At 47.0% G+C, this 27,021-nt stretch overlaps 2 protein-coding genes across 4 annotated transcripts; one reads left to right on the top strand and one right to left on the bottom strand.

Annotated features, from left to right (window-relative positions):
* The first annotated feature begins 636 nt into the window (after positions 1–636).
* CUNH1orf74 (chromosome unknown C1orf74 homolog) lies at positions 637–5,750 on the top strand. Its single transcript, XM_047076789.1, has 2 exons — positions 637–837; positions 1,539–5,750. Exon 2 carries the CDS (start codon positions 1,616–1,618, stop codon positions 2,423–2,425), a length of 810 nt encoding a protein of 269 aa, XP_046932745.1. The 5' UTR covers positions 637–837; positions 1,539–1,615; the 3' UTR covers positions 2,426–5,750.
* Positions 2,922–26,625, bottom strand: TRAF3IP3 (TRAF3 interacting protein 3). 3 transcript variants are annotated; one of them, XM_047076786.1, is made up of 16 exons: positions 26,388–26,625; positions 22,344–22,750; positions 20,313–20,457; positions 20,108–20,171; positions 19,831–19,855; positions 19,164–19,193; positions 18,975–19,070; positions 12,694–12,765; positions 10,161–10,301; positions 9,872–10,009; positions 8,042–8,177; positions 7,404–7,466; positions 5,893–5,952; positions 4,680–4,816; positions 3,814–3,927; positions 2,922–3,165 (listed from the first exon to the last, which is right to left on the bottom strand). In XM_047076786.1, the coding sequence occupies exons 2-16, from the start codon at positions 22,689–22,691 to the stop codon at positions 3,073–3,075; spliced, it is 1,662 nt and encodes a 553-aa protein (XP_046932742.1). In that variant the 5' UTR covers positions 22,692–22,750; positions 26,388–26,625; the 3' UTR covers positions 2,922–3,072. The 3 variants fall into 3 exon arrangements, with proteins under 3 accessions (XP_046932742.1, XP_046932743.1, XP_046932744.1); XM_047076787.1 differs by lacking the exons at positions 9,872–10,009; positions 10,161–10,301; XM_047076788.1 differs by lacking the exons at positions 2,922–3,165; positions 4,680–4,816 and having other exon boundaries at positions 3,840–3,927.
* Positions 26,626–27,021: the final 396 nt, after the last annotated feature.

Raw genomic sequence — 27,021 nt, 5'->3', positions numbered from 1 at the left:
AAAGCCTCTGCATGTCTGCTCTTATGTGAAGTCAGGAAATTGAATTCCTCTAACTTGAGCTCCGGGAAGGTGGGGTTTTTGTCTATTTTGTACGTTGTAAGAGAGCCAGCGCCTAGAATCGTGCCTGGCACACCTTTGTTCAGAGTGAATAATGCTCATGCCCTTCACACCCTGCTTAGAAATGACAAATCTTGGGCAGGACAGCACTTGTGCAGCCACTTCTAGGAATTCAGCGTCTCAAATTTAGCATTTAGGGAGATCAAAGTAAACCAACTTTGCAGCGCCACGCACAGGTGAGGTGTAAAACATGTCGCTTGCCACGGGATAGGCTTCGTTTGGAGTGGGAAGCGCATTTCTCCAGACACAAATCAAAGGGTGTTTTTGCGTTGCGTGCCTTCCTAAGGCTTCTCAGCCTGAAGAACACACAGGCTGGGCACGACGCGAAGCCACGTGAGGGCAACGACACGCTGCTCGTTTCACCAGGTCCCGCCTTCCTTCGTGCACTTCCGCCCCTCCCCGTTCCTACTCAGAGGGGCGGGCCGGCTTCTGTCCGGCCGGAAAGGGCCTGGCCTCGGGAGCCCAAACTTCCGGCACAGACTTGCCAGAGGTTCTAACGCGAGGGGCGCGAGGAGAATGGATGACGTCACGGAAAGCGGTGGGAGGGCTTGTGTTGGGCAAGCGCAGTAGGCCCGTTTCGCCGACTCGGAACCCAGAGCGTTGAAGGGGTTTTCCAGTATTGCGGCGGAGCCCACGGTCCTCGCCGTGTCCCCGGCAGCCCGCACGAAACTGGAAGGCATTTCTGAGCCTGCGAACCTGCAGCGGAAGTGGAAGCAGAACGTACGTGTGTGAAAGAGACCTGCCTCATTTAACAAATCACTATAGTGTGCTCAGGACAGGGTGGGGGGATTGGAGTTAGCCCATCTTCCGAGGGTCCGTCGACATCGGCCAGAAGGGAAAGGCGGGGACCACAAAAGTAAAACACAGCCCTCCTGCAGTTCTAACAGGTTTTATTTATTTACTTTTACGTCTCAGGGTGCAGTGGTTGTAAGTCCACATTCTTGTGTGTATTTAATCAGACCGCTGTTCCTAGTTATTGGCGGGAAGATCAGAGGAAGCTGGCAATGGAAACCTAGAATTTTGGAACCTAGAATTTTACCTCAGAAGGGCAATTTTAGATGAAATGCCCGGAATGTTGCCAAAGACAGCCCTGCCACTTCTCTGCCCCAAACTCCTTAAGGTTTGAATCCAAGAAAGTAGTTTACAACAGGTAAAATTTAGAAGAAATCAGAGAGAATATAAATCTAGCCATGACGCCTGAAAGACACATGAAATTTGGGACTAAGGGAGACTAAGGCAGCCTTAGAAATGAGTTACGATTGATGATCTCATCTTGTCTGGTCTGTATTAGCATTTCAAAGCAGAGGGAGGGACAAAAAGATCTTTGGAAGATGCTGTAAAATTTAGGGGAAGGCTGTTGGCAGGTTTCCTGATGTGTCACTGGCTGGTGTTAACAGTCCCTGCTACTGCTTTGTTTTTAGGCCCTTCCTCAAGTGACTGGAGCTTACAGATGCGGTCCAGGGCAGGGAACTGTGGCTAGGTAAGGAGGCCATGCTTGATGTTGCTTCCAGATCCCATGTCAACACCAAGTCCTCAGATGCTGGTGGCAGCTGCTCAGCAGACCCTGGGCATGGGAAAGAGACGGGGCCCACCCCGAGCCGTCTGCCTTCACCTAGCTGGAGAGGTGCTGGCCGTGGCCCGGGGACTGAAGCCAGCCCTGCTCTATGATTGCAGTTGTGCAGGGACATCAGAGCTCCAGAGCTATCTGGAGGAGTTGCAGGGCTTGGGCTTCCTGACCCAGGGACTTCACATCCTTGAGATTGGAGAAAACAGCCTGATTGTCAGTCCTGAGCATGTATGTCAGCACTTGGAGCAGGTACTGCTTGGTACCATAGCCTTTGTGGATGTTTCCAGCTCCCAACCTCACCCTTCTATTTGCTCCCTGGACCAACTTCAGGATTTGAAGGCCATAATGGTTGAGATCATCACACATTTGCAAGGGCTGCAGAGGGACTTATCCCTGGAAGTCTCCTGCAGCAGACTTCGTTCTTCAGACTGGAATCTCTGTACTGTGTTTGGGATCCTCCTGGGCTATCCTGTTCCATATACCTTTCATCTGAACCAGGGAGATGACAACTGCTTAGCCCTGACCCCACTACGGGTTTTCACTGCCCGGATCTCATGGCTGCTTGGTCAGTCCGCAGTCTTGCTCTATTCCTTTAGTGTCCCAGAGAGCTTGTTCCCAGCCCTGAGGGAGATCATAAACACTTGGGAGAAGGACCTTAGAACTCGATGTAGGAGGCAGAATGACTTTGCTGACTTGAGCATCTCCTCCGAGATAGTCACGTTGCCAGCTGTGGCTCTCTGACTTCAGCTCTTCTCTCATGTAGAAGATACTCAGTAGACGATCAGCTCCGGGTTAGGGATGGCATCTCAATGACCAATTCTGAGCATCTTGAGAAAATTAGGGAAAAATTCTGCGAACAGTTGTCCTCATCTCAGTGGGCATGGGAACAGGTGGTAGTGGTGTTGGTTGTACATAGTTGCCATTTCTATAGTAGGGAGTCCTCGTGACTTAACTGAGATGTCTGTTCATTTTTCACTGGGTAGGGGATAGAAGAAAGATTGTGGAGACAGGCGGTGGAAGTCAAGTAGTCTGTTCTTGTGTGGTGGTTGTAAATATACCTGCCCCAGTGGGCAGTGTCTGCCAGAAAGTAGAGGACTAGGTAAGTTTTACTGCATGTTTATATACCACCAACTGAATCGGACTAAGGAGAGTAGACCAGGATTCTCTAATGTCTTATGATTGTGTTGTGATGTGTCTGTCATTCAGGGGTAAACTAAGAGTTCAGAGGAACAGAAACTTGTTAGGTGAAGTTTATTTTACAGTAGGTTAAAAAAAATAATAAAGTCAGAAATCTCTGTGGGAAAACCCACACTCTAAAGTATGTAAACATTCTGAGTTTTTTGAGTTTCTTGCTTCAGATTTTCACCCAGGCAGCTGTCCGAAGTGATTCAGATCATCAGGCTGTCCTTGTTGGCCAGGAACACTGCCAGTGCTATAGCAATCATTACCATCAGCATCGAGAGCCATTGGCCACATTGCCTCTGTGAGGAGGGAAGGGGAGAAAGAGAAAGAGGCCATGGGTTGTTTGGAGAAGATACAGACAAAAATAATCTTCCTTCTTCCCATTCCAGCCCCGTGGAAAACCTTGGGTCAGTAGAGGAGAAAAAGCTTTTTATATCATTATTTCTCTCACTTGCTCACTTCCTTTGGGATAAGACCACTTTACTGCTGGTTACTGGTCCCTAAGCCCAGGATCACTGGCCTAGGGAACCATACCCAGCAAGGGCCAGATACTTAAATACTGGTTAGAGTAATCAAGGATGGAAAATAACTTAGCAACACTGTATTATTCTCTATTCATATTCCATAGTACTTTTGCTCTCCTTACTCTTTTTTTTTTCTTCTCTCCTTACTCTTGCCACTAGCTCATAATAGGCTAAAAGAACACCATTTAATACTTTAGCTAATAGTAGGCCTCTTCCTTTAGGCTCAAGAGTTCCATGAAAATTAGGCTTGGTTGCATGAGCAAGTGTTTCCCGACAGTTGTTATACTCAAGTATATAAACCAAGCTGAATGGAATGGGCTGGCCCAACGTTGGCGCGGGTTGATGAATGATCTGCAAGATTTGACTAAAGGAGGACCTGTCCCACCATCATCCGGGGCGATATGGGAGGATAGACCCTCTTACTCTGGGAAGCGGCCGTGGGCTCTGGTTCAGCTCTTCTCGACAGTGCTGCAGCTTACGCAGGCAGGAGAGATACTCGTCGCTGAGGTTGTCTAACTCCAGATGCAGTTCTCTGCACTGGGGGGAGAATACCACCAACATCATCACTACCAGTTCCTTCTGGGATAGAGCTCAGGTCGGGGAGAGGGCCCTATGTGAGTTACCCCTTCATTCATTTGGAATTTTTATCACCATCCTCCCTTCCCAGCCTTTACTCAGAGATTTCAGTTTATCTTCTGGCTGCCTTACTTAGTTTGCCTGGAACGTGTTCATTTAAATGATTGATTATAATGCATATGATAATACTATATATTATACATGTTAGTGCTTTCATGTGATTGTGTATGTGCAAGTGCTTTGTAAATGCGGACACCAAAAAATGAAGTTCTTATAGCACAAAAGACCTGGGAATGATCTTAGTACTGGTGAAGAAGCATCTTCAACAGGACCTAGTTGAGTTGCATGTGAATACTCTGGGAATATGTAGGTTTCTAAGTATGTAGATGGAAAGAGTTTGTTACTTAAAAGACACTATATAAAGTTTTAAGATAACTCTATGTAGGACAAAGTTTGAGGAGTTAATATGTTTATTAAGTGTGTTTTAGTTTAGGCTGACTTTATAAAAGGTAACTATTTAATAAAACCTTGCATAATGGTTGGTATAAATGAAGAAGGAAAAAGATGGACAAGTTAGCCTGAAAGCAAAGTGAATACCTGCTGGCATCCAATCACAATTTAAACTTTGAAATCTCTGCTCCCTGGCTGCCTCCCAGCAGTTTTCCCTACCATTGTGGTATGAGCCCCTCACTACCTTGAGGTCACGTTCTCACCTCCTTTTCCTTGGCCTGGAGCTGCAAAGTCTTCTTTTGCAGCTGGTCTCTGAAATCCCGTTCTTTCTCCTTCCCTGTACCCTCAGGTTCCACTTCCTTATGGGAGGGCTTTGGACTCCACACAGGCAAAGCCTGATCTAAAAAAGCAGCCAGATTCTCAGTGATAGTGCGGTCCATGCCTCTGAGGAAGGGCCCTATCACTGAGAGAAGTCTGGAGGGAGGGGAGAGAACAAGAGAGGTCCTGTCCCTGACTAGACTGCATGGAGTAGAATTTTCTGACTTCTCCCATTGGGATCCTGCTCAGCCTTGACACAGGTGGAATTTGAGCCGCGTGAGGGCAAGGTTGGCCTCTTACTTTTCTTTGTATCCCCAGTCCCGTTTAATGGCAGATATTTCTAGAGAATACTTACTAGTCCAATTTCTTTTGTTGTACTTCTGGTAGGTTTGCTGGATGCTTCAATAGAACTAACCCCTTTCCCCTTCTGTCCTTATTTCAAAGTCAATGAGAATGGCTGTCATATCATAGAATTCACCTTCATGTGGTTAAAAGTGGTTTCTGAGCCACGCAGAAGTCTTAGTGTTGGTGAAGAGGGCACTGAACTAGGAGTCGGAAATTCTGGATTGTTGTCTTAGCTGCATCCTTAATTTTTATGACCATAGGTTTTCATTTTCTTGCTTGTGCTATATGGGTATAATACTTTCTGCCTTATATTTTACGTGGTGATTGTGATGAGAAAACAAAAGACCACTTGGAGTGCATACATGAGGAACTTTTGCCCCCCACCCTCAGATACATGATGCATTCTTCTCAGGGAGTTAAGGCAGCAGACTCTTGAGGGCTAAGAGTGAGGTGACTGTTGCATGCAGCATGGTGTGGAGGTGTGGACTTGGGATGTGATTTGGAAAGTCAAATGTAAAAATTGACATTAAATCCTGAGTTCAAAATCAGTTTATTGAAATGTTCAACACAGACATGTTTTCAGAGAGAGTAGAAATTCTTTTCACAGTTTATGTACCTCTCAGGATAGGAGGCTAACTAGTTAAAGTGTTCTCAAAGCCAATGATCAGTCCTTAAAAAGCTCTGCTAGATCCCTGACCTCACAGACTCCTAGAACTGCATGGGACTCCAAGAGGTCATGTAGTCCATTCCTCTGCCTCTAGGCAGGCAAGGAAAGACCAGTATCTTAGACTTTGTGGAAGTAAGTTTGCTGACCTTTCTTTGTTAAGAGTTTCTCCTGTTCTTGAAGCTGTAAGGATTGATTCTGAAGCAGACCTGTGGGAAGACACAAGGAACTTGTCTGTATATTGACTGTAAACAATGTCTTCAGAACTTTGCTACAAACCTTAATTATTCAAGATGTTCCTATCTGTTACTGGCTGAATTGTGCTCCCCCAAATTCATAGGGGGAGAGTCCTAACTCCTAGTACCTCAGAATGTGACCTTATTTGGAGACAGGTTCTTTACAGAGATAATCAAGAATTTTAGGACATCAGAGTGGGCCCTAATGTCTTATGACTGGTGTCCTTGTAAGAAGGGGACATTTCAACAGACATCCATAGATAGAAGACATATGAAGAAACATAGGGTGAAGAAGGCCATCTACAAGCCAGGGAAAGTGGCCTGGAACAGATCTATCCTCAAAGCCCTCAGAAGGAACCAGCCCTGGCAACACCTTGACCTTGGACCTCTAGCCTCCAGAACAAAATAAATTTCTGTTTTTTAAGTCACACAGTGTGTGGTATTTTGTTGTGAATACACTGTCCTTATGTCTCTTCCTTCAATGTCTTTACCTTTAAGTCTCTGCTTAAATGTTACCTTAGAAGACTTTCCCAGATGACCTTGTATGAAATAGCAACTGTTTTCCCTTTAAGCTGCTTTATTTTTCTCCCTAGCAGTTATTGCTGCCTGACACATACTTACTTGTTCGTAGAAGCTCCATACTTTATTATAGAGCTTAGAGTGTAAGCTTCATTAGGGAAGGAGCTGTGTCAGTTCTCTTCAGCACTGTGTCTTCAGTGTGTATGTCTAAAGTGCCTGGTGCTTAGTAGGGACTCAGTAGATATGTACTGAGTAAATAAAGGCATGGTGTTGAAGTGATTCCTGGTCCATTCCGCTCCTGCCCTGTAGGTGTTCGGCATCTACTGCTGGTTGCCTTTCTCTGTTAATACTAATTACACAAAACATCTCTGTTGGGGTAGCAGAGGTTAAGGCGGTGGGCAGCCAGCAGAGCTATTAACTGAATCAGGTTCTCTAGCTTTTCAGCAATGGCCTACTTTTCTTCTGAAAAGTCCTTTTTCCTCTTTGGCCCCAACAGGTAGTTTTGAAATGGACTGAGGCATATGTAGTGTGAGCCGATTTTCTGAACCATTCCTAGTGACAGAAGTCTATATGACATACTCATGTACATAATAAGTTACAATATGTCAAATAACTGGCTTAGAAAACCCATTTTTTAAAATCAAAATTGAGGGAAATGGCAATTCTGGGGGAAATTCAGGTGGTTGTCATTGGCATGGAAGGAGAAAAGTAGAGAAGAAAAGACCAGGCTAATACTAACTTGCGAAGAGCTATGTAAATGACCTCTCGCTTCCCAAGAAGGTCTGAAAATGCACAAAGGTAAAGGACAAGTCCAAGACCGGGCCCCAGAGCCCTTTGTGCGGCAGGAGCCCCAGGAGCACCAAAGAGCCAGCTGTGCTGCTTGAGGATCTGGAAAGGGAACTTACTCTGCAGCTGCTGTACTTTGGCCACCAGGGCAAGTTTCTCCTCCTCTGACCTCTTCAGTTGATCTGGAAATGAAATAATGCAAACCGAAATAGACGAAACTAAGACTTCATGAGCCTGACACCCGAGAATGGGACCTAGTAGTAGGCCTCTGATGTGTGTCAAGTGGAAATTGCTCTTTCTTCTACTTGTCCTAGTTCTGAGACGGGTAAACCAGATCCCAAGTGCCTTGGACTTCATCAGCATCGGCAACGTCAGGTTGAATTAAGAGTTGTATTTGTACACGATTTGGTCCTCTCAGCTGACACAGAGGCTGTGATGGGAAACCTTCACGGCGCCTTGTGTTTCAACTGACCTTTCCCTTTTGAATTAGAAATGCAGCCTTGGCACGTGTGACTGAAGTAGGAGTGCTGCAACGTGGCTCGGGGGATGGGCTGGAAAAGCAGGCTGATAACTACAAGATCCGCTAGTGCAGTGCGATTCATTTTCAGTCTTGGATGATTAAAACAGCCTTGCCTGTCCCTCCGGGTCAAATGAAATCACAAAGCCAACCAAAGATTGAAGCCGCCTTCTCTACCCAGCTTCCTTTCTTGGGCTCACTTGGCCTTACTGAGCCAGAGGCCTCTGGGGAGAAGGGTACCTTGTAGGTGCTGCGTATCCGAGCTGTACAGGTCTCTGTCCCCCTGCAGGTGTTCAATCTTGGCCTGCAGTTCCTGGTGCTCATTCTCCAGAAGTCTCAGAGCCTGGTTCATCTGTAAGTCTCTACTGTCTGCTCCCTGTAAGGAGGAGGAGGGGCCGACACAGAAGCCGGTCAGTGCTGGGGTGGAGGATGGGAACAGATTCTGTGGAAGAGGAAAACTAGAATTTTAGAGATAGGAGTATTAGGAAAATGGGAAAATTGGGATTTGTAGTTCTTCCCTTGCTATGTTCCTCACATTTAAATGATGCATTAGACTTTACTATTCAAAGGGACTCATTTGAGTAATACCCAAATTGAAGAACACCCATCACTTTTCTAGGTGACTTCACATTGTCTTTACTTCTCATTCTAACACTGTCAACTTGTTTTTTCTGTGGTAGGGTCATTTTTCTCAAAGAATTAAGGTTAAAAAGAAAAAGACCTTCATGGGGAGCCTGGGTGGCTCAGTTGGTTAAGCGTCCAACTTTGGCTCTGGTCATGATCTCACGGTTCACGAGTTTGAGCCCTGTGTCAGACTCTGCTGACAGTGCGGAGCCTGGAGCCTGCTTCGGACTCTAGATCTCCCTCTCTCTCTGCCCCTTCCCTGCTCGTGCGCTCTCTCTCTCTCTCTCTCTCTCTCTCAAAAATAAGTAAACATTAAAAAAAAAAAAAAACCTTTAAAAAAGAAAAAGATCTTCATCAGAGTTGCCTTGTAGGTGACAGGAGGAAGAAACAACAAATGTGGAGATGTGGCTGTAGTGCACTGACCAGCTGGGTTCACACCTTCAGTAAGACTAACGTGACCTGTCTTACTAGTTTGGCTACTCAGGTTTCTGCTTCAGTAAAATTATAAAGGTCAATTATAAAAAAATTATTTTAAGTTTATTTATTTATTTTGAGAGAGAGCACAAGCAGGGGAGGGGCAGAGAGAGGAAGAGACAGAATCCCAAGCAGGCTCTGCACCATCAGTGCAGAGCCTGATGCAGGGCTCGAACTCACGAACTGTGAGATCATGACCTAGGCAGAGATCAAGAGTCGGCTTAACTGACTGCACCACCCAGGTACCCCTATAAAGGTAAATTTTTGATGTGGGTCTTCAAATTTTCAAACCAAGTAAGTAAAGTCTAAAAACAAACAAACAAACAAACAAACAAAAAAACCGCTAATATTTACGGAGGCTGGTATATGCCAGGCATGGCACTAAGTGCTTTGTATGGATTACCTGACTCGATCCTCCCAAAATCCCAACAAGCAATGGAGTTACTATTATTAGCCTCCTTTTGGAGGTGAGGAAGCTGAGGCTCAGGAGATTAGTTAAAAGTTTACAAGGTAACACAGGCTGGAAATGATGGAACCCTTGAGAATGCCAAGGGTCTCCTGTAATTGCTTAAAAATTACATTGGCAGGATGTTAGTTAATACTCAACCTGTAAGTAAGTTAGTGACCTTTGTTCCGAACTGGATGCTGTGCTGGGGTGGGGTGCAGAGAGTGGGCTGACTGTAGGCTGATGAATATTCCAGTCCAGCCCTTTGCATTTGGTTGGTGTCATTCAGTGAACACTTGGTTCATTTGCATCAGCAGTGCAGACATCCTTGCTGAGCTCACAATTAGATTTCAGGGCCCCAGCAGTGAGTCAAGTCCAAAGTGGCCAATGAGTGAGGAACTGAAAGCCAGATGCTCTCAGCTGCCTTTGGAACCCCCTGTCTCACTAGCAGCTTCTCTCCTCACTGCTGTCACTGCCCCCATAAACCCTGCCTTTTCTCCCCACGACCCAACCCCAGGGCCTGCTACCTGCAGTTTGGACTGAAGCACATGGAGTTGGCTCTCCAGCTCTCTGTGCTGGGTCCCCAGGCTCTTCCAGTCTTCCTTCAGAGCTTTGTACTGGCTCCTCCACTCTTCACACTTCTGCTCAGCCAGAGCCAGGGACCGCTGGCGGGTGGGGGGTCAGACAAGAGGAGCAAGAGGAGGGTGCCTTGGGGGTTCCAGTGAGTTCTGCAGGTGTCTCCCAGGCTGCCCAGAGGCTCCCCCCTTCCCCCCGACCCCGGGGTCCCAGCCTCAAGATTACACAGCACGCCCACACCTGCGCGCTCTGCAGTTGCTGCTCTGCGCTCATTTTCTCCTCCAGCACTTTCTGCAGCGACTCCTTAGCTTTCTGCTCATAGCTGTTTTTCTGGTCTTCCATCTCCAATAACACCTTTTTCATTCCCCAAGGGGAGTATTTCTGTAAATTTGATGCAATTCAACAAAACATATTGAGCTTCTGTGTGCTGAACCCTGAGATGGGATAGAGAAATGAAAAGAATTGGGTCCTTGCCCCCAGAGCAGAGATACCAGTAATCTGATGGACCTTCTTCCAGGCTGGAGGGGAGCAGGGAGAGGGTCCCAGGTGATGAGGGAGGTAAGCAGGGATAACAAACAGTGTCCTGGCATGGTGAGCATCCCCTCGGCCTTCCAGGGGTGTTTCAAATTCAACATTTCCAAAGCAAAATCATCTTTCTCAACCTCCTTTCTCCTGGGTTTCTTATCTCAGTGACCAACATCATCACCTGCTCAGTCTCCCAGGCCTGAGATCTGATTTCTCTCACTTTCTCCCAGTAATCAGTTGTTCCGTGAGCTTTGTCAAATCAAACTCTTTAACAGCTCATATCTGTCTCTGTCTCTTCTCTGTACTTCCTGTCACCTCCTTAGTTGTGACTCTATGGGTCAATGCAATATTTTCTCCATCTTCAACCTTGTAGCTGATCGTGTCACTCCCTGTTTAAATCTCTCAGTGACTAAGGATCAGGTCCAAATTCCTTGGCATGGCTCCCACATGTAGCTCAGACTTTGATTCTATGCTGCTTCTACCCAAGCTGAATTGCTTGCTGATCCCCTAACCACTGTGCTTTTGGGCCTCTGCCTTTGTCCATATAGCTTATGCCTAGAGGTCCTTACCTACCCTTTTCACCTGGCTAACCTCTATTCATGCTCAAGGTTCAGTTCAAGAATCATGTAAGGTCTGATAAATCTTGACCAATCACCCCTATCCCCCAACTCATTATGAGTTAGGTAGCTTTTCTTTGGGTTCACGTAGTATCCCTTGTATGTCTCTATCTTCCCACACTATTGATTAATTTTTCTCCCTCATGGGATTGTAAACACCTTCAGGTTAGAGAGCAAGCTTTTTTTTTTTTTTAATGCTTCTTTATTATTATAATTTTAAGTGTTTAAATTATTTTTGAGAGAGAGAAAGAGAGAGAGAGAGCAAGAGCACAAGTGGGGGTGGGGCAGAGAGAGAGGGAGACTCAGAATTTGAAGTAGGCTCCAGGCTCTGAGCTGTTAGCACAGCTCAAGCCCATGAAACGTGAGATCATGACCTGAGCTGAAGTGGGATGCTTAACCTACTGAGCCACCCAGGCGCCCCACCCCCCCCCTTTTCAAATGTTTGTAGTTTCAGAGATCTGAACAATCCCCAGCACTCTCAATGTTTTTAAATTAATACATTTTCATTAAAAAAAAAATTGGCTTCAGGATTTAAGAAAAGAGCAACTTTACAAATTCACTTAGGGTCTTGCCCTCCCCATCCCTTTCATCTTTTTGCCCTGTGATTCTGGGGAAGGCAGGAAGCTTTTACTGTCAATTCTGGGTTACCCCACTGTGTAAACAGCAGTCCAGATCATGCAAATTTAGGGATCCATACGAAGTCATTTCCATTTAGTTTTGGGACCATCTGAAAATTTGGATTTAAATGTGAGTGGGTCTTATGTTCTTGGAATTTCCATTAGAAGCCAGATCCAGGAGCCACTGGCTGAAGTCATACATGGGTATGTCCCAGTTAGTGGACTTAACCATGCTGGCCAGCTTTACCCGCTCCCCCACCCCTCACCCCTGCTGAAAACCAAGAGACTGGCATTCTGGATTATATGTTGGTATTTTATGAGCTGGGTTGACATTATTTAGTTCATAAGAGTCTGACAAAACAGGCCATACTGAAAAAATAAAAGTTGTGGGTCAGCAAACCTGGTTATAAACTCTGTTCCCCCACAAGACCCCAACCGTCCATCGTATCTCCCCAACTCCACATGCTTCACCTCATTCTCTTATCTGACCCCTCACCACTTGTCATTTCTATCTCTTGTAATCCCAGATCAGGTCAATGCAGAGTTTAGTGAAGATGGGTAACAATGCCATAGAAAAGCCAAGAGTCATAGCCTTTTACTTTCTCCCAGGGATTGCTACTAGACAAAAGTTGCCCGTGGAATGGAAACCATTTTGTAAGGCTTTATTATAATATCCAACACTTCTGTTCAAAGATTGGGACCTGTGAAGGTCTTTCTGGATGGTGTGAATCTTTACCTCTCCTTACAGTTCCAGGTATTCCTAAGGTTTCCCTGGAGCTGGCAAAGTACTTGATTTGGGGGTTCCTTCTCAGGGTACAAAGGGAAGGACACTAGGAAAAAGGGAGAAGAGGGTGGATTGGGGACCAAAATGAAAATGGCAAAGCCAGAACTGGGTGAGTAGGAATGGGTACATTCATCTTTGTTGGGTGTCCTTTCTAGAGCATAGGATTGAGGTTCAAGCATTCTCCTTTAATTCTAGATTCCTGGGCTGGAAGTGTCCTCCAGAATGCTTACCTGGGTACAGGTGTACAGCTGGTTTTCTAAAGATCTCAGTTTGCACTTCAATTTGTCTTCATTAAGCTGGCCCTGGAGCAAATGGGATGACTTAATTAGTCTGGGCCAAAATATAGCATGCAAAGAGTTTTCTTCTGTTTTCCCAGCTTACTGCCTAGAACATGGTCTGTGCTCAAGCAATGTTTGTGGAACTGAACTCTTTCAGGAGGTAGGGAGGAGGAAGGATGTCAAAGGATGTTTAGGTAGAAGAGGATCTTTTCTTCTGTCTCTGGAATAGGAGAAGGAGGAATCAGACTGGCCCCAAGTCTTCTCTGTATCTTGAGGTCCTCTATCCAATGGCTCAAGGTATGATAATAGTTCACTTGAAGGAAATCTTCTAAGCTCTTCTTTTCTTTCCTCATTACCTCTCTCTCCTGTCTGTCTAGGCACTTCTGTATTCCTCACCCCCTCGGTTGTGTACAGGATCTTTACTTCTAAAGTATAGGCCAGTAAGACCAAAAGGGTCTCCACATTCCCTTCCTTACCTCCATCATGGGCTGAATTGTGTCCCCCTTTGCTCTCCCCACCCCCAAATTTATACATTAACATCCTAACTCCCAGCGCCTCAGAATGTGACTGTATTTGGAGATAGGATCTTTAAAGAGATAATGAATTTAAAATGAGGTTGTTAGGGTGGGCCCTAATCCACTATGACTGGTATCCTCATAAGAAGAGAACAGAGCACTATGTGAAGAAGATACAGGAGAAGACCGTCATCTGCAAGCCAAGGAGAGAGGCCTCAGGAGAAACCAACCCTGTCAATACCTTGATTTTAGACTTCCAGCTTCCAGAATTGTGAGAAAATAAATTTCTTTTAGTTAAGCCATACAGACTGTGGTATTTTGTTATAGCACCCCTAACAAACTAATGCCTCCCCTCCTTGCCTCCTTCCTTCCCCTAACACACACACACACACACACACACACACACACACACACACACACACTGGACTCAAGATGAGAAATTCTTTAAGAAAGCAGGACATGGAGGAGAGAGATCAAGTGAGGCAGGGTATGTGTATGTGGGGGGTGGTGGTGGTGATTAAAAGGCTTCCCAGAAAGTCACACATAAGTAGGGTCAGTTGCATGACATTTTGGACATTCCAAGAGGGATGCTAATCTCAAGGATGGGAGTGGGGAAAGGCAGGCAGGAAGAGCCTTATCTGTTTCTCAATTTTTCAGTATTTTAGCTGAGTAGCTAACAACCTCCTTGCTGCTTTGTTCTTTCCCCCACCTGTAGTTGTCTCTTTTTACCACGGCGGGGTTTTGTTCTTCCAGGCCTGAGTCTGACCTAAGTTTGTGAGAGGATCGGGAGGCAGGAGGGTGTGGGTCTCTAGCAATAACCAGTTTTCATATCCTTTTTCTGGCTTTTTTTCCCAGTAGGCTTTGCTGGACACTTGGGAGGTCTAGAAATTACATTTCTCTTCTGGCCTGAGATGCCATGGCCCTTCTCAGGTGGCTTGGGTGTTTGGAACCCTCATAACATTTCCCGTCTGTAATGGCCTGGGTGCAGAGGAGGGGACTCTGTTTTGAGGTCTGTCCGCTTCTGAGTTTCAGGGCACCTGGGGAGGGCGCAGGAAGTGGTATCTCACAGCTCCTGTTTTGATCTTGTTTGGCTGATTCTTCTGACCCTGGGAGCCAGGGGGCGCCCCCACCCTTTCTGCTTCCTGTATTACTCAGCTGGGCCTTGCAAAAGCAAAAGGCTTTGCCAAAAATAATTTTTCAAAGTGTCTCCTGCTATTAATGTTTTTCATAATGTCTCGTGTGAGACCTGAGAGTCTAGGATTTGGCATCTACAGAAACCACAGGGCTTTGGGACAGATAAAAGAGATGGACAAAGACTTCCATTGTTCTGGGCTTTGGAGTAACTGGTAAAAGGGCTGCATTCCCCTGAGTGTCCTGTTCATTGTCAGACCACAGGTCCTGAAATCAACTCCTTCTGCACCCCCATTTCCTGGTTCAGATCTCTGCATTTTCCTGTGCCTAAACTCTTGCCACGGCAGAATGTAATCAAGCCCACCGAGTTTAAGGTTTATCTTGCTGTAGTTTGGGAAGAAAACGAACAAGCCCAAAACATTACATCCTTACATTTCCCCCCATATACTCCCATTTTTGGGTAGCTCCTCTCTCCTTCCTTACTGTGGTTTTAATTCAATGTTTTGCCTCTTCCAACTGTTTTTGTATTTTAGCCGTATCCCAGATTACTTTTCCATTCACAATTCAATAAAAGACAATTCAGGATAGCCCCTTCAGTGGGGATGAAGGGCCACCCAAGTCTGGGGATTGAAAAAAATCTCTTGTCCACAGCTCCACCTTCCCAGACTCCCTGAGGCAGGGAAGAAAGTTGTAGCCAAGTTGTTGCAAATGGGGCATGTAGTTTCCTGGTCTGAGCCCCAGCTACCCCGACTGAAACCCAGTGGTACAGTATGTGGGAAGAAGCACCCTTTACGGGCCTACTGTGGACCTTTTTTGGCAGTCGCCCCCCCTGCCAGGAGCCCAGGGCTCAGAGAGCACAGGACCCCCAATTGGAAAAGGGAGCAAGGTGGAGGCCGTACACACCTGGTGCTGGTCCGAGGGCTTCAGCTCCTGCTTCTGCTTGGCTTTCCCCGGCCTCTGATCTGTTCTCCAGAAACACTACCGCCACACCGCAGAAGCGCCAACCCACAGCTCATCTGTGCTCTAGCAGAGGTTGCTTAGGGCTTGCAGCCAATCCCCCGCTGTGCTGTCATCTCAAGATCTCGTTTCCACTTTGCAGAACTTAGAACCCAACTGTGCCCCACTCTTGTTTTGGTATTGCCCAATACTGAGAGCCTGCTTTCTCGACTGCCCGAACCATCTCCCCTCTGAAGGTTGGACCTAGCTCAGGAGTATCAGCAGTGCCCCAGGCCCCACCACATCCAGTAGGCCCAGACTTAGCTTGGAGGTAGAGGCAATGGAGGGAGCTCCTTCTTGGGGTTCTCGCAGGGTTTGCCGTGGGCTGCCCTGCATGTGAAACTGGGAGAGTCAAATCATGGAGGCCAAATGGAAAAAATAAAAGGTCTGAACTGGGTTGAATGTCAAAATCCCCGTTTGGGTCACATTCTTCCAGTTGGTTTTCCCAAATACCACAGTCTGGGGCTGCTCTTTCATCCAGGCTGAGGTCTCCATGGCAGGGGTAGAGGGCTGGATGATTTTGTTTTGAGGGAAGCAAGAGCCCTTAACTGACAAATCTGACTATTTTTGTTAAAAACAGGAAGCTGGGGTGCCGGTGGGGAGGAGGGAGAAAAGAAGCGTGGGTATGCAGAGAGGGGTGGGAAGAAGGGAGGGAGAAAACCACAACCAAAGGAGCTTCTGCTCGCCTGCCCTGCCCAGCGTGGAGTGAAACTGCCCACAGAGGTGCCCTGAGAAGTGTGTCCTGTCCTCACTGAGCTCCAATGACTCAGGCTCTGACTGCACCTCAGTGCCTAGGACGTCACCAGAGATTTCGCCACTTCCACACCCACCTGGAGCCCAGGTCCACACTGTTGTCAGAGACCATTTCAAAGCACAGATCGGATCATTCATTCTCAGCTCAGTTCCGCAACTATTTCAGCCTGTGTGCTGCCGAAGAGAGCACAACTCCACAGCCCCTGACTGAGCTGCTTGTGAAGATGGGCGGAATCTTGCTAAGTGTAGGACTTTCAACCCAGATGCAGCGCCCTCCCAGTGCTACCTGCTGACCGCCTGGAGCAGCGTTTCTCACATGGGTAGCATGTGTTCTCACGGACCTGTGACACATATGCTTTTCCTTTAGGAAGGAGTCTCTGTGTTATTTACGTTTGACATACCCCATCAGTGGAAAAAGTTTAAGCTTCATAATTCCAGAGTCTTCGGAACTCCTCTGACATGATCCCTTCATTTCAGCCAAACTCAGCTGCACCCAATTGCTTGTTACACAGAGGCCTTATAATCATTCCGATTGCTTTGCCTTAAATCCCCTTTCCTTTCTGCTTTTTCTTCCCCATCATCATTCCTACGTCTGCAACTGGTAGACTATGCATCCTTCCAGGCTCAGCTAAAATGGTCCCTTTCCTTTGGATCCTACCCTGTTCCACCTCAGGCAGAAAAATTGCCTCCTTCTCCTTCCTCCGTGTCACTTTGTAGAAACCCCTGTTATGGCCTTTCCACACTGGATTTGTGTTGTTTACTACCCATCTCTCTCTTCCTGGCTGAGACGCGAGCTCCTCAAGAGCAAGAACCCTACTTTTTGTCCCTGGAGCACAGGGCTCAGCACATAGTTGAAACTTAATCAAATGTCTGTTGAATAAATGAGATGATCTCAAATTAGTTCAGCACCGGAAACCACCTGGCATGCACAGCTGTCTGTCTCAGGCTTCTGCTCTGCTGATGCAAACGACCTTCCTTAACCACCAGGAGCCCCAAAACACAGACACTTAAATCCTGGTACAATGATATATGAGGAAGGAGGACCGAGCTTAGAAAGCTTCTTTTACATCACTGTAAACTTCTCAGTTTTGTTGTACACTGTCCCATCCCATCTTTCTGTCTAAATAGCAAACCATCTATGCTGTAGGGTTAGATGTCCACGGAGGCTTGTGAGTGTGTACATTCTCTTTGTACTTGGTGCCTTATGCCCCAGTGGCATAGCTCCCTGAACATAATATAGTCTAGAGGGTTTCCATGTGGTGTCTGAGGACCCCTGGGAATCCCTAAGACCTTTTCACTGGTTCTACGAGGGCTTCCCTTTTCCAGCTACATATCTGTATGAGGCTGGATTTTCCTTTTCTAAGCTTCAATGAAAACAATGTATTGCAACAGATGGAATGCAGAAGAAAATATGTGAATCTAGCTGTCTTCTGTTCAGACTTTAAAAAGATTTGCAAAAGTATAAAACAATGCTATTTCTCTTACTATTTTTTCAAAAAATGTACTTATCTTTCATAAAAATATGTAATTTAGATTCACACGCAATGGGTTTACTATTTTTATTTTAAAATTTGTACATATTTTGAGATTCCTATTTTCATTTCTAATATAGTAAATCTCAATATGGTAAATAGAAACAGTTCTTTGAGGTTTTCAATAAACTTCTTAAAGAGTATAAAGCAATCTTGAGATTGAGACCCATATCGTGCCTCTGGGTCTTTCCTGTGCTATATTTCCATCCCAGAATATAGTTCCCACTTCCACATTTGTCTGGAAAATACTTATGTAACTATAAATATTCCCTGGTTCTCCTATTCTCTGGATTCATTCCTTCCTTCTTGTGTGCTATTATATCCTGAAAAACATTTATTTCTGATATCTCTGCATTGTTTAGGCATCTGTCTCCCTGACAAAACCACAAGCTCTCTAAAAGCAGGAACCCTGACTAATTAATCTTTTATTTCCAGTGCTCAGTACAGAAAACACGGTCTATGAATATTTGTTGAACAAATGGACTAAAATAAGGAGGTCTGAATTTTAGTTTCAGTTCTGCCTGTAACTAGCGATGTGACTTTGGGCAAGTCACTTGACCTCTCTGACACTCAGTTTCCTCATTGGTAAAATGAGAAAACTTAGACTATGTGATATCTAAGGTCCTATCTCACTTTGACATTGATGTCTAAGCTGAATCGTGGGTGCATGATAGCTTGGCATTAATATTGGTGTGAATCCCATATAAAAATAGTTGACATTTACCACAGTTAGTAATAGCAACTGTATTGGGATCTTCCTCCTTTTATTCCAACATATTAAAAAATGGGAATTCTTGGGGCGCCTGGGTGGCGCAGTCGGTTAAGCGTCCGACTTCAGCCAGGTCACGATCTCGCGGTCCGTGAGTTCGAGCCCCGCGTCAGGCTCTGGGCTGATGGCTCAGAGCCTGGAGCCTGTTTCCGATTCTGTGTCTCCCTCTCTCTCTGCCCCTCCCCCCATTCATGCTCTGTCTCTCTCTGTCCCAAAAAAATAAATAAACGTTGAAAAAAAAATTTTTTTTTTAATAAAAAATAAAAAAAAAATGGGAATTCTTTCCAATTTTGGTTCTGGGTCTTCCCTGGATATGGAGCAGCATCACCCCAGCTAATGACCATGGATTTAGCTGAGCTCTCCCATGTATGTAACATCTTTGCCCTTTAGGCCTCAGCAACCCCCCCAACCCCCCCACCTTGCCTCTTCAGTAGTGAGAAAACCCCTTGTCTTGCTGGGGTGATGTGGAAAGAAGAATGAGATGGGCACCCATAGAAGCCCATGAGTTTTGTTCAAACAAAGATTTCATTCCCTTACCTTCCAAGAGCTGTCAGAGGCCCTTATCAGCGTGGACAGTAGGTCTTGGAGAATCACCATTTTCTGTTTTAGAACCAGTTCCCTTTGGAGGGCCTCCTGGGGGGAAAAATGCAAGAAGGTAAGATTAACCTGGAGGAAGAAGGAGTAGATGGGTGGAGGAACTGAAGAGAGAGTTCACATGTTACTTACTTTGAGGTACTCAGAAAGCTGGATGATTTCCTAGAGAGAAAGAAAAAGGGTATTCAAGAAGACTCTAGGGGTGCCTGAGCCCCACCTCAGACTCTACACTGACAGTGTGGCACCTGCTTGGGGTTCTCTCTCTCTCCCTCTCTCTCTGCCCCTCCCCCACTCATGCTTTTTCTCTCTCTCTCTCTCAAAATAAACTTAAAAAAAAAAAAGAGGGGTGTCTGGGTGGCTCAGTCGGTTAAGTGTCCAACTCTTGATCTTGGCTCAGGTCATGATCTCTCGGTTCATGGGATTGTGCTTTCATTGAGCTCTGTCCTGATAGCATGGAGCCTGCTTGGGATTCTCTTTCTCTGACCCTTTCCTGATTGTGCTCTCCCTCTCTCTCAAAATAAACAAATAAGCTTTAAAAAAAATTAAAAAAAAAAAAAAAAAGAAGGAAGACTCTAGGTTCCCTGAAATCCTGGAACATGGAACCAGAGCCAGGACTGGTTCGTGTCAAGTAAATTTCTTCCTTGGCTCAGAGTCCCTCCAGGCCCCTGTCCCTTTGCTTATCCAGGAAGAAGGTGTCCCTCAATCCCAGCTGTATTTACCATAGAATTCCAGAATGTCAGAACTTGGAAGAGCTGAGATATCATCTGAGTCAACCCCTTCAAAGTGAGGATTTTCTTACCTTATCTAGAACTGCAACTCCATAACTGGGAAGAGAAGAAATAGAATAAAATGACAATGGATCAAAGAAAAAAAAGCACATCAGGAGGCAGTGGGTCGATTCCTTCTCTGATCTCTTCTGAAGAGCCAGTAGGGTAGGGAAGGTCTTTCTCTCAGTTAAGGTGGGCATGGAAGTTCATCATGCTCCTTCTCCACACACTGGGTGAGGGTTCAAGCAGAGCTTATCAGAGTGGAATGGATGGGATGTAAGGCAGCTGGGGTCACATGGAAGTACTCACTTGGTTTGCTGACTGGCATCATTCTTAATTGTTGGCTGGGCTTCTTCTGCCTTTGTCTGAGTGCCTGAGCAATGGAGGATAAGGTGATTCAGAACCCATGGAGGAGGAAGTGGGAAGGGAGAGGCCTCTCCACTGCCAGCAAGCTGAGCCTGCTGTGGCAAGGTTTTCTGCAGGCTCCAGTGAGGGAGGGAGGCTCAGCTCTTACCACGGTGGTGGGTGGGTGGCTTCTTGATGGGAGAGTCCTGTGGTGAAAGGCCCCCAGCCTGGGAGGAGAGGTGAGCCAGATCCCTCTGGGTGCTTGAGGAAGGGTGACGCTGGGTTGGAAAGGCGTCACAGCTGGTTCCTGACACCTGGAAAGCAAGTAGGGGATGCTGAAAGCCTAGAGCTTCTTACAGCGTGATTCTCCAGCAGATTGCAGAAAGATGAACCAGTGATCAAGTTTCAGATCCAGAAAGCCAAAGTAGCCCATTCCAACCTTCAAAACTACAAAGTTGTCCCTGCTCCTGCCCTCTCTTGTCCTGGTTGGTGGGTATGGTTCTCCACAGACCAGGCAAATGGGGAGCTGGGCTTGTCTCTACTTACTTTCTCTAGAATCCCTGATCTACCTTGTTTGGTTTTAGCCATTTACACTGCCAGTATGGTGATGTGGAAAGAGGACTGGTCTTAGAGTGAGGGGGTCTGGGTTAGATCCTGCCTTTTCTACTAGGTCTTGGTCTCCTGTTTGTGTATGAGTGTGTGTAATGTGGATGATCTCCCAGGCCCTTTCCATATTGGAGAGGTGGCTTCCTTCCTCTCAGTAGTAGCCGGAATACCACTGAGGTTTTGTGTGAAGAGACGTTAGAGCAGGGAGGTATGGGGAAGAGTGTGGTAGTAGCCATCACAATCTAGTCTGCTCTTTTTTTTCTTTTGAAGTATATTTATTTATTTTTGAGAGAGAGAGAAAGCATGAGCGGGGGAGGGGCAGAGAGAGAGGGAGAGAGAGAGAATCCCAAGCAGGCTCTGCACCGTCAGTGTGGAGCCTGATGCGGGGCTTGATCTCATGAACCATGAGACCATGACCTGAGCTGAAGTCGGACACTTAACTGACTAAGCTACCCAGATGCCCCTCTAGTCTGCTCTTTTTGTATTTTCTTTATGCAAACTCAAAAATTCTAGGATTGTAACAGAACACTAAAAGGCTAAGAAATGCCTATAGTATCCAACCATGCAGACTGACTCAATCTCAGTAAAACCTTAAACAACCGATAGGCATAGGTAAAGTTTTTTAGTTAAATGTGTTTTCGTTCTTTTTCTCCTTAAAAAAAATTTTTTTAAACAAAAAGCTTTCAGAAACCTCTTGCCTTAGAAAGTACACAGTTGGTTTTATTTTACAATTGGGCTCAAGGATCATTTTTGTGAACAGCACCTTCTATTGTGGCTAACAGATCCACTGGTTAAGAAACCCTGAATGAACTTCTACTCTGGGTACAGAACCAGGCCAGGCACTTCCAGGGAATACGATGGACCCATCCCTGTTGTCAACATGCTCAGAACATGGATAGGAAGACACAGATGGTTTGCTGGCTGAGATCATCTCAGCACACCCTGATTTTTGCCAGCACTGCTCCTTCCCAGGCCAGAATGATGGGTGCTCTAAGTATTATTACACAATCTTAGAGGATTTATAACCTCATAAGGACCGCAGAGAGCAGAGGTGGCCTGGAGAAGCCAGAGAAAGCTTACTGGACCACGCAAGACCTTTACTGAGTGAATTTAGTACAAATGGAATGGTCCAAGTGAAAGAGAAAATGTAGGTGGGTGCAACAGGAAGGGTGTGTGTGTGTGTGTGTGTGTGTGTGTGTGTGTGTGTGTGTGTTTCTGAGAGGGGGCATCAAGAAGATGGGCCTGTGTCCCTGGCATACAGTAAGCATATACAGTATATATTTGTGGAATGCTGGATGAATGAATGCTGTAAAAGATATGTATAGATTGCCTAAATTTGAACTGATCACTAGGAATTAGCAATGGACTTACTTTCTAAATTATTTTTTCTTCCCTAAAAGGCAAATGCAAAACAAAAGAATACCTAAGCAAACAAAGACCCAAACAATAAAAGTCTCCGAATGAGTAAGTGGCTAAGGGGGACTGCTATATGATTAGGGAAGAAGGAACTTAATTTCAATCGCTTTTTAGTGACCTTGAGCCCACCCACGTGCCTGCCACCATCCAGAGCAGTGTGTCCCTTGACATGACCCACCTGCTGCTGGGGGAAGGAGGAGATCCTGCTGGCCCAAGACAAGGGCTCCTTGAGGTCAGTTGGCTGGCCTGGCCTCCTCGAGGGACCGTGCTCCTTGGCCCTGGGGCTCTGTGTCTTGCCTTTCTCCTCCACCTGCAGGTTCCTCCTCCTGAAGAACTCCTGTTGTCGTGCTCTCTGGAGCTGCTCTCTCTGCTGGGTCCTCAGCGCCTTCCCCACCTGGCGGCAAGTGGTCACATTGGGGCGGCAACGGCGGCTTTCACGGGTCTCTTGCCGGCGCTCACACTTGGCCTCATAGCTCTCGGCCCACCGGGCCAAGCCAGGGGAAGGCCTGGGGTCCAGGCTGATCATGATGACCTCCTGAGCACCTGTTGTGCTTGGCTTCCAGTTCCTGGAATAGCTGCCTGGGTCTGCCAAATGCCAAGAGGGAGGAGAAGGGGAGGGGTCAGGAGATGGGCAGAAAAAATGACTATCTCCCAGGACCAGGGGGCAGAAATAGCACACCATCCCATGCATGTAGGTTGAAAACTGAGGAGGTGATGGTGTCGAACTGGGAATCAGGACTCCCGAGTTCAGTCTCCATACTAATTATGGAGCTTTCCATACTGCTTCCCTCTGGCCTATGTTTCTCCCTCTGCAAAGTGGAAAGATCTCTCTGGCTTCCACTTCTTCCTTGACCTTCCTTGTTCTCACCCTGCCTCTAAGTCAGGAATAATTGATAAAATTGTCATGTGTGTATAGCCTTTTGGATAGCAGCTAGGGATGTGTTCATTTTCCAGAGACTTCTAGAGAACCAGGTAAATTGGCTCCTTGTTCTTCAATCTAAAAGAAAATAATCTTTACTGTTCTCTTGGCCCAAGTTGTTGCTAAATAAGTGAGTGACTCTTCTCAAGGCCTGGAGGGATAACCAGAACCCCCCCCCCCTCAAGGTGGGACCAGTCCTGTGACCAGCACCCACTGCTATCTTTTTGGCCCTTAATGACTGGCTTCTGAGCCTGGTCCTGGGCATGGTTGAGGAGGGAAAGCTCACCCTAATTTCTCCAGTCATGAAGTACTGACATTGGTCCACTGACATCCACTTCTGGCCCAGGACTGGGCTCTGACCCTCAGGAGCAGATCAACTCAAACCAGTATCAGCTGAGTACCTGCCCTCTGTCCAGTGTTGACTGAAACCCATTTCAGAGCTTCCAGCTCAATAGCCCTCCAAGCTGAAGGTTCCATGTTTTAGAATCTCCTCTCTGTTAGGGCTAAGTATGCCGCCAGGTCAGCTCTCCTTGGCCCAAACAGAGATTGTGCCATCATAACTAGCAACTACACAAATTACACCTCAATGAGGCTATTACAAACAAAAATGAAACAAAGGCAAACAGTGTCAACAAGTCCGCAGGGAACCAGGCTTGGTGAAGAAGCCACACTTGTTGCCCCTTTACATGGTCCTACCTGCTATTCACAGAACCCCCAACTCTAACTCCTTCTTCCTTCTCTGTGCCCTTTTCTCTCTTTCCTACCCTCCCTCACCTACCTTCTGCAAATTAGTTTATTTTCCTAGAATCCTCTCTGGTAACTTGGCTGAGTTGGGACTGGACTTGGCTGAGCTGGTCCTGAGAGCTGGAAATTCTGCGCCCTGCCTCCACTGATCGCTGGAGTCAGCCCAGTGGTTGATGAAGGAAGAGGGACTCCTTTTGCAGCTTCTCCTCTGTGTCCTGCAACTTCACTACCCACAACCCGAGAACCCAGTCCCTGGAGAGGTCAGAGAGGGCATCTCAGCTTCATCGACCAGCAGGCAGTTACCAGCTCTGGCCCCTTGATTTTATTTATAGGCCAAACAGACTCAACAGGTAGCAGACTCTCTGTCCTTTTATTGGAACTTTCCTGCCCATCTGGCTCAGTCCAGAATTCTCTGCAGGATCCTTGCTCTCTCCAGGATCATACCACTTGTTCCCTGGGGTCATTCATGGGTGGGGCAGTCTCACTCCAGGAGAGTGGTCTTACAAGGTCAAACCTGGCATGCTGTCAAATGCCTGACTCTCCAGGCTTGGAGGGGCATCCTCCGGCTGTGGGCAGTTGCAGACCCTAGGCAGGACTGTGAGGCTGTCAGTGCTTGTTCTCTCGTCCCACCCCTGGGTGGCTTTTCTCTTTAGGCTTTTCTTCTCGTTCCTACTCTGTAGGTGTTCCCTGACTTCCCACCTGCTTCCTCTGTTATCTAAAACCTTAGAACAGTATCCAAAAGGCTCACTCATTTTAAGTTATACATGACTGAATGGATTATGTACAGGTGAACTCCATGTCCAGAATCTATGCCTGTGGTATAGGAAGGTATTCTGCCTTTGATGGGGGAGGCAGAGAACCCTGGCTCTGGACTCAGGCCGTGTGGATTCATATCCTGGCTCTGTCACCCACTACCCCTGTGCTTTTGGACAAACTATTACACATCTCTAAGTCTTAGTCTTTTCATTTATAAAACGGGGCCACAGCCTCCCTTGTAAGGTGATAAGAATTAAAGAGAAAATGCACATCAAGCATCTGGCACATAACGCACAATAAATGTTAGCTTTTTACAATACTAAAGTGGGATGATTATTACCCCTTTCTTGCTGATCTTAGCTATTAAAGACTCAGTGCTGTAAGACCAACGCCTCCGGCTAGACTAGCACTGCAGGACCAAGAGAATGCCTCATCCTTCCGTCTCCCACCCTCTTCTCTTTGAAGGAGTGCTGTTTACCACATGGAGGGGATGCTGGCCTCGGGTTGAAATCATATTTACTGCTCTGGTTCCTCTGACCTCCGCGTGTGGGCTACAAGGCAAAAGGGCTTCTCTGTGGTCTGGACACAAGTGCCATCGCAATTAGGCCCAGCAGAAAGGCAAAGAAGAGGCGGGGTAAAGAATCGGTGTCCAGCGTGCCTGCATCCCGCCATTAAAACGTGGGCCGCTAGGTCCCCTCCCTGTAATCCACAGGCTTTGTAGAGGAGGCAAAGCCTGTGGTTATGGAGAATCCTCCCACCTTCCTGCCATGAGGAGGAAAGGGCTGCGGGGGAGGAGATGGAGCCTGAGGTAAGGTCTTCCCCCGGACTCTGCCAGGCTGTCCACACCAGTGGGCCACTTCGCTTAAAAATACGGCTGCCTCACTCTGCTTCCTGAGGGGCAGACGCTGGGATCCGTTACTCCAGCAGGGAGTTGCAGTAGAAATGGCTCCTTAGAGAAGGGAGCATTCCCAGACCCCCAGGCCCTTACACCCGGGAGGATTAGGTGCGCACAGCTGAATGGAATCATATCCAGCTTTCTGGGATGTTTTGACTATTCTGATTTGCTTAAACACAAGAAGCCATGTGGGACGGCTGACTGACAGGGATAGGCTGTAGAAGAAAAGGGAACTGGTCCCTGTGTGGTTCAAAGAAAGGTCACTGGGCCACTGCCCAGGCTTTCTGGCATCTGTGGGGTGTCCCTTGGCAGTATGACAAGTCCCATTGGAGCTTGGGGAGGAGGTGGTATGGCTCAGGGCATCCTGCCTCAGGGAGAGGTCAGGGTGGTGCCCTCACCTGACAGGGGTTTGTTGCTGCCTTTCCAAGTCTCTGCTCCTACTTCCTGCTTGTGTGTGCAATGAATGGCTTCCTGCCCGGGTCTGACCGCCCTAGTGCAGAGATCCTAATGCGAGGTGAGAAGGCAAGGGCCTGCACCTACGTGCTCTAATGGCAGCTTGTTGTCTGGGGGGGACTCCTGCTTTGAAGGGAACTGTAAAAGTTCATTTAATTCATGCCCATCACTGGGTAGCCTGGACCCTAAGTCATTTGACTCACTCCTAATCTAATCTAATGGATGGAGCAGAGGAGCGACAAAAGCCGTACCCTTGTAGTGTGGCTTGTGCCCTCGGGAGCCAGTGCAGGATGCTTTCTTGCTTACCCAACCCCCCCAACACTCTTCAACTAATCCATCTGCTTCTGCGTCTCCCCCTTCAGCCGAGGGAAGCTTCAACGACAGATCACCTTCTTCCCCACCCCAGAGTCGGAGGTCCCCAACCTGGACACAAAAGCATCCTCCTTCTCAGTTACCTTGGGTCCCAGGCTCCAAACCAAGCAGCTCAGGAAAGCATTCCAGCTGCTGGGCAGATCTTGGCTGTGGTCTCAGATGGGGCAAGGCAGCAGCTGGGTCAAGTGCAAGCTGTCAGTCCATGGCCCTGGGCCCCCTTAGCATTTTCCTTCTTCGTACTGTCTTTCTTTCTGCACAGCAGCCTTGCTGAAACAGGAAACAGACAAAGCCACAACACTTGCTCACCCCAGTTCCTCTCTCTTGCTCTCTGGCACAATCTGAGTGGGCCCCTGAGCCTTTGAGGCCTCTGGGGCTGGGCACAGGAGCTCCTCCCATCTTTGGGCACCCCTGCCACCCTTCTTCTTGCTAGTGGGTCAGTGTGAGCTCTCAGTTGGTTTCAAATCAAGATCCCTTTCTAGAAGTAGACAAGGATGGGACTCTGGGTCACATGCAAACCTTGCAGTTTCGATGAGGGGGAAGATGCCTTTTTGGCCTAGATGTTCCCAGGATAGGTTTGCATGTGTATCAGGTAGCTCTCCGTGTAAGGATTTTCTCTTTCCTCTGGTTACCTCTTCCCAATCCTAGAGAGTTGTAAAGGGTTTCTGCTTTTCTGGGGGCACCTGGGTGGCTCAGTTGGTTAAGCATCTGACTCTTGGT

This window comes from Lynx rufus, unplaced genomic scaffold, assembly GCF_022079265.1.
Source record: "Lynx rufus isolate CCGP_SWC_20201006 ecotype Redwood Valley unplaced genomic scaffold, mLynRuf1.p SCAF_15, whole genome shotgun sequence".
In the NCBI taxonomy this organism is placed as follows: Eukaryota; Metazoa; Chordata; class Mammalia; order Carnivora; family Felidae; genus Lynx; species Lynx rufus.
This window is presented reverse-complemented; position numbering and strand designations above follow the sequence as displayed.